The sequence below is a fragment of the Ciona intestinalis genome, unplaced genomic scaffold, assembly GCF_000224145.3.
Source record: "Ciona intestinalis unplaced genomic scaffold, KH HT000385.1, whole genome shotgun sequence".
NCBI lineage: Eukaryota > Metazoa > Chordata > Ascidiacea > Phlebobranchia > Cionidae > Ciona > Ciona intestinalis.
The window spans coordinates 1-7,327 of record NW_004190706.1 but is presented as its reverse complement, the minus strand read 5'-3'; the positions used below and the strand labels follow the sequence as shown (position 1 = coordinate 7,327).

Here is a 7,327-nt window from a genome sequence, read left to right as displayed (position 1 = left end):
GTTCTGTTTCATACACCTCGTGCCTGCTTACGAGTTACCATGTATGTAACTTATTTATCTTCGCATGGCGGGGCAACGACAGTTGTTATAACACGGTTGTTCTGTTTCATACACCTCGTGCCTGCTTACGAGTTACCATGTATGTAACCTATTTATCCTCGCATGGCAGGGCAATGACAGTCGTTATAACACGAGTGTTCTGTTTCATACACCTCGTGCCCGCTTACAAGTTACCACGTATGTAACTTATTTATCCTCGCATGGCGGGGCAACGACAGTTGTTATAACACGGGTGTTCTGTTACATACACGTCATGCCCGCTTACAAGTTACCACGTATGTAACTTATTTATCCTCGCATGGCGGGGCAATGACAGTCGTTATAACACGGGTGTTCTGTTACATACACGTCATGCCCGCTTACAAGTTACCACGTATGTAACTTATTTATCCTCGCAGGGCGGGGCAATGACAGTCGTTATAACACGGGTGTTCTGTTACATACACGTCATGCCCGCTTACAAGTTACCACGTATGTAACTTATTTATCCTCGCATGGCAGGGAATGACAGTCGTTATAACACGGGTGTTCTGTTTCATACACCTCATGCCCGCTTACGAGTTACCATGTATGTAACTTATTTATCCTCGCATGGCGGGGAATGACAGTCGTTATAACACGGGTGTTCTGTTTCATACACCTCATGCCCGCTTACGAGTTACCATGTATGTAACTTATTTATCTTCGCATGGCGGGCCAACGACAGTTGTTATAACACGGTTGTTCTGTTTCATACACCTCATGCCCGCTTACGAGTTACCATGTATGTAACTTATTTATCCTCGCATGGTGGGGCAACGACAGTTGTTATAACACGGGTGTTCTGTTTCATACACCTCGTGCCCGCTTACGAGTTACCATGTATGTAACTTATTTATCCTCGCATGGCGGGGCAACGACAGTTGTCATAACACGGTTGTTCTGTTTCATACACCTCATGCCCGCTTACGAGTTACCATGTATGTAACTTATTTATCTTCGCATGGCGGGGCAACGACAGTTGTTATAACACGGGTGTTCTGTTTCATACACCTCGTGCCCGCTTACGAGTTACCATGTATGTAACTTATTTATCCTCGCATGGCGGGGCAACGACAGTTGTTATAACACGGGTGTTCTGTTTCATACACCTCGTGCCTGCTTACAAGTTACCATGAATGTAACTTATTTATCCTCGCATGGCGGGGCAACGACAGTTGTTATAACACGGGTGTTCTGTTTCATACACCTCGTGCCTGCTTACAAGTTACCATGAATGTAACTTATTTATCCTCGCATGGCGGGGCAACGACAGTTGTTATAACACGGGTGTTCTGTTTCATACACCTCGTGCCTGCTTACGAGTTACCATGTATGTAACTTATTTATCTTCGCATGGCGGGGCAACGACAGTTGTTATAACACGGTTGTTCTGTTTCATACACCTCGTGCCTGCTTACGAGTTACCATGTATGAAACCTATTTATCCTCGCATGGCAGGGCAATGACAGTCGTTATAACACGAATGTTCTGTTTCATACACCTCGTGCCCGCTTACAAGTTACCATGTATGTAACTTATTTATCCTCGCATGGTGGGGCAACGACAGTTGTTATAACACGAGTGTTCTGTTTCATACACCTCGTGCCCGCTTACGATTTACCATGTATATAACTTACTTATCCTCGCATGGTGGGGCAATCGTTATAACCGTCGTTATATGTAATTTAAAACTTATTAAATGGATCAAACGAGGAAGTATCTTACGTAGAAGCCAGATATAGTGTTTACAGCAGTTGTAGTCATTTTTGTATTCATAAATTACTGATTTAGGAGTCCTTTACCAAACAGTCATCTAGTATAGCTTTTTCCAACTGCTAGCGTACATTCAGATCGAGATTAAACCTTGTTAAAACGACATTGAAACTAAAAAAACAGCCATGTAGATACGAAAGATGGGTTAGTTTAAGACAAGTTATAAAAACTTGTGACGGGACAATTACAGCCGTTTAACATAGATCTACTGTTTTCATCTTCCCATATGGGCGTCCATACTGTCAACCACGCAGGAATAATGGGAAAATATATAATCACCCACAAAGTTATATACGCGGTAACCCGTAAGCGGGCACGAAGTCTATGAAACAGCCACGCGGGGATAAATAGAAGGATTCCTATATTGTTCAACAAGCGATATCCATTCCTTTAGTTACATCCAGCTAATACGCCGACTTCCAGCTAATACGTTTTAATATCGCAACCCCTACATTTTTATAAAATCGACCCCACTGCTGTTATATTGCAAATAAACCTATTAGGGGCAATTTTAAATCCCTATTAAAACCAAACCAGTGCAATACAAGGGATTTGTAATGAAATTTGTAATGTACAATGTTTAATTTGCTAAGTAAAGATAGGCTTATGTCGAAATTAATTGCTAGGTCAAACAATGGCTATTATGACGCAATGAATCCCCGTGTGAATCCCTACTATTTCGTAATAAACATGCTGCTTGGCTGAGAAAAACATCGTAAATATACAGCAGTTATACTTCTGGAAAACATTTAGGTTGTTTATTACAGCCTGTTACCTTGTTTAATCGGCAAATTACACTTATTTTACACGCAACTGTGAGAAAGGCAGTGCCAAGTTTGTGTTGCGAATTCCCGCCGAAAAAAACACGTATGCGTGCGGTTTCTAATTTCACTATTTAAAATGAGTTGTTCACGAGCCTTCAGTAGTTTGGTATGTAGGTGGTACGAGAACGCTGCATAAACCAATAAGTGGTACGCGAGTAGATAAAGTTTGGGAACCACTGGTCTAGCACTTATAATGTTGAACGATTATCGTTGTATCATAACTGTATACACCATGTTCTACTAAATACGCAGCAAACTTAATCCAACTATAATAATGTACCAACATGATATATACTGTGCCAATATCTAGCAATATTTATTACGAAATAGTAGGGATTCACATGTGGGTTCATTACATCATAATAGCGATTGTTTGACCTGGCAATTAATTGCAACATAATAGCAATTCCCACGTTGATTATTTGCGTCACAATAACGGTTGTCCCCTTGATTATTTTGCCTGCGGCTGCTTGAAAGCAAATTCGATATTTGCCTTTTCACGTAAGCGCATTAAAGTATAGATAGTTTGCAAAAAATACTTCGTACACGCGTAAAGCAACGCCTCGATTTTAAAAACTTACTGACAGCAGCATAGCTAGCTCATAGGAAAAAAATAATTTTGTCTTTAATTTTATTACATTCGAAATAATCTATAGAAATTTCCATCAGTTGCAACACACATCTAACCGAAAATGCGTTAATCGCCGGCCGCACTTCCAAGGTCTCACAATCTTTATCGCGTTCGTCGATCAAACAGTATTGCCACCACGCATTTATGACGTCACACGGACGGCTTGTTAAAGCTTTTATGCACAGAAAATATAAAAACGTTTCGCAAAGTTTGCCAATCGAGATTATTGCTAAATAACAGATATCTGCCGATTATATCAACCCTGAAACCTCAATAAAGGCCATTCTACCTGGCGCAAATATGCAGCGTCTTTTGACAGAAAGTCGTAGATAGTATGGGATATTTAATAAGGGGTACCCTGGATTTTTAAAAGTTAGGCGCCTATGGACTGCGGGCCCCATTATCATGTAAGACCTGAAACTGTCTGCGAGCCGCTCAAAATCCCGGGCCGTATTTGTTGCCCCCCTGGTGTAAACGTAACGAAAGCAACGATAAATGCGTAGGCTGCGAAACTGCCTTTTCTATCCGAAAACCGCGTGTAGTTTATTAAAATATGTTGAATAAACTTCCCGAAAAGTAAAAATCACGTTATTTTATGTGAGTTTAGCAGGGTATGCAGGCATACCTTGCATACCCGTGTTTTACGCCAGTGTCTAGCATCATCAGTCTGTTATTCAAATACGTTTAATCGCCCTTTAAGGACTCTGCACACCAGACGCGGTTGACGGTTGCGGCTAGCGGTGCGGAGCGGTCGCGATCGTTCGCGGATTTTCCTCGCGACATTCGAAACGGCATGGGGCTACACACCCGCAGTGCGGTTGGCGCTAACGCGGCGACAAGTCATTTTTATGGCCAAGAAATCTGGGTCATTGTGCTGGACAAATTGAGTGTTTCTGTGTCGTAAATATGTTGGTTTACAGTAATTAATCATGAAACAATTAATATGTGAACAAAACTATTAAAAACTAATCATAACAAGCCAAATACCCCACAAAAACAAGGTTCCGCACCCGGCAAACCACCCAGATACTACTGCGGCTGACGGAAAAGTTAAATCTGGTTTCCGAAAGTTAAATCTGTCTTCCGCTTCAACCGAGAAAATCACGTCGTCACGGCATGACGCCGACTGGTGTGAATGCCCCTGCCGCTTTCCGCGAGGTCAAAAACCGCACCGCTACCGTCAAACGCGTCTGCTGTGAATCCAGCTTAAGTTGTTTCAATTACCTATATTTTAATATAACGCAGATTACTGTAGGAGTTATTTCGATTACTATTGGTCATTATGAAGTGCATTTGGTTTGTGTTGCTTGTAGAAGTTATGAGCGTAGTTGATTCACGTAAGTTGTTTACGTTAAAGTTGTAAATTAATATTTATTAAACAAAATTATCAACAGATCGACCGCTGACCAACGGGGGGAGTTATGAAGTATCTTCGTTTTCCACGAAAGCTAAATCAATAGCAGAGGTGATCTACATGATGTGCTTGCCCAAAGTTCCTGATTACGTTCACGCAACAGCAAGACCAAGCAACCCATCTTTGCCCCACAAGTTCAACGTGACCATTCTTGAAATTAAGAAACTCAGCTTTATAGTTGAAATAGAGCGAGTTGATCAAGCTACAAGGTGGGATTGGATGCCGATAACTGTGGATTGGTCCTCGTATATAGGTACGAATGTAAAACTATCGCATGGTCACGAATGATAATAACAATCTCATTTAGCTTAATATCAACTTATAGTAAATAAAATATAAATTTATTTTTCCTTAAAGGTAACGGAATGGTTTATCAGAATCTGATCCTTTGGTTCCCTGATGCTGCAGATAAAAGATTCATGAACCGTAACACAGCATCGAAGTACTGCATTGACAATGGCGGTCGATTGGTGGATATTGTGGATAAAGCGATGTACGACGTGGTTTATAACTACAGTCGACAAACCATCGTATTCCGATCACATAGTTGGGCTCGTATTTGGCTCGGTTCAAGTTACAACACAACGGTAAGGATGGAATACACACATATATAACGTATTTATTTATGCATTACATTAATACACACGGTGCGTTCTTCACGGTTGCGTGTAAAACAAATATACTTTACCCTTTAAACGGAAATAAACAACCTAAATATGTGCCAGAAGTAGCGCTGCTTTATATTTACGATGTTTTCCTCAACCAAGCAAAATGTGTGTTACGTAATAGTAGGGATTCACACGTGGATTCATTGCATCATAATAGCCATTGTTTAACCTGTCAATTAAATACGACATAATAACATTTCACACTTTGATTATTTGCGTCATTTTGTTCTTTATGGTTGGTTTATTCATATTTTAGCGAAACATATATTAAAGCGATTTTACTTCCAGGTGTAAAAGTTTACATTAAATTGAGAGCAAAATCATTTTGAAAAATATACTTTCAATTTAATGTAAACTTTTAGCCCCTGAAGTTAGTTTCCCAAGTTGAGAAGTTCTGTTATTTATCCACAGACTGATACAGTGACGCAGAGCAACGGGAAACCTGGTTATCATGGAGGTTGGTACCCTGGTTATCCGTGGAGAGGAAGTGGACGGGAGACGTACACCGGATTGTTGCTTTACATCGCACCACCAAGTTACACCAACCACGGAATGTATAATCGTCGCCCGACATTGGTTGTTGGTCTCGTTACACCATTATGTTCAACTAACCTAATGTAACTTAGTTAGCATAAGTTGGATGGTGAATGAATTAATATTTGAATGGGTGAATGTAACGTATATACAAGGGTCGAATTAGTAGCGTGCATTTTTTCTTTGTTTAAATTTGACGCATTTTTCCGCAAGGTTTAATCACTCACGCCAACACATGTTTATAACATTCGTTCACTCTGCGTCGCATTGCAACGGTAATAATACCATCTACGGTAAAAACGGTTAAATATAAAAATATATTAATAAAAAGTTTAAAAAAACAAATAATTGATTTAAAAATAAATTTATGAGGTATATTCGGTCAAATGTTTAAAATATCTCTCAGCGTGAAATTGTTTAATTTCTATGAAGCAAACACACTTTTAATCCTAACAAGGTAAATGCATTTAATTATGATAATAATCGACGTAACAATTGCTTCTATGTTGCAACAATCTAATTGTTACTCAATCCCTATTATGACGCAATAACTCCACGTGTAAATTGCTATTATGTCGTAACAATCAATATGTTCATGTAACTCGTCGTAATTATAGTTTAGTGGGGTAAGATGAGACACTTTATAGCTCCTAAATCCCATATTTCCCGATCATGTTTGTTCATTTAACCAAATGATAAAAAGCAACATCTCACTTCAACCTATATTATATATTGATTTGCATCAATTGTAATAATGATACAACCGGTAAACCTGTTGCGCATCCAAAGCTAAAATCCAAACCCGCGCACACACACGTCGTGTATTTGAAGTTACGATTCCTTTGTTTATAATTAGTAGCTTTTTTGAAACCATTGTTACTTAAAATAATTTCTGCCTGGTACGTTGGCCTTACTGCGAAGACGCCAGCCTTATACGCGAAGTTAGATGGTTTTATGCGTTTGGTAACAGTTTGTCCATCGCTAAGTAAGATTTATTTATCACAAAATGCTAATTCGACCCTTGCGTATATGTATCCTTGCTTTCGTGGCAACGACAGTCGTTATAACACGGGTGTTCTGTTTCATACACCTCGTGCCCGCATGAAAGTTATCGTATGTAACTTATTTATCCTCGCATGGCGGGGCAACAACAGTCGTTATAACACGGGTGTTCTGTTTCATACACCTCGTGCTCACTTACAAGTTACTACGTATGTAACTTTGTAGGTGTATCTTTATAAATATAACTAATAATTTGAACAACCCATTAGTGACCCCTATAGGCTGAAGCAATCAATGTTAAATGGATTGGTCCATGGCCTACTCAATACACGGCCTAGGCAATTCACCTAAACTGCTCAGAAAATAAGAGGCCTATTGACGCGAATAATGCCCATCATAA

The 7,327-nt window shown here is 39.7% G+C and overlaps 1 protein-coding gene across 2 annotated transcripts; it reads left to right on the top strand.

Annotated features, from left to right (window-relative positions):
* The first annotated feature begins 4,508 nt into the window (after positions 1-4,508).
* On the top strand, positions 4,509-6,235 carry LOC104265709. 2 transcript variants are annotated; one of them, XM_026839544.1, is made up of 4 exons: positions 4,509-4,646; positions 4,704-4,975; positions 5,077-5,310; positions 5,803-6,235. In XM_026839544.1, the coding sequence occupies exons 1-4, from the start codon at positions 4,592-4,594 to the stop codon at positions 6,010-6,012; spliced, it is 771 nt and encodes a 256-aa protein (XP_026695345.1). In that variant the 5' UTR covers positions 4,509-4,591; the 3' UTR covers positions 6,013-6,235. The 2 variants fall into 2 exon arrangements, with proteins under 2 accessions (XP_026695345.1, XP_009858599.2); XM_009860297.3 differs by having other exon boundaries at positions 4,518-4,646; positions 4,704-4,976; positions 5,081-5,310.
* Positions 6,236-7,327: the final 1,092 nt, after the last annotated feature.

Coding starts and splice junctions, on each gene's coding strand:
- LOC104265709 (XM_026839544.1), top strand. CDS start 4,592: ATGAAGTGCATTTGGTTTGTGTTGCTTGTAGAAGTTATGAGCGTAGTT. Junction 4,647..4,703: donor TATGAGCGTAGTTGATTCAC/GTAAGTTGTTTA, acceptor AATTATCAACAG/ATCGACCGCTGACCAACGGG. Junction 4,976..5,076: donor TGGATTGGTCCTCGTATATA/GGTACGAATGTA, acceptor TTATTTTTCCTT/AAAGGTAACGGAATGGTTTA.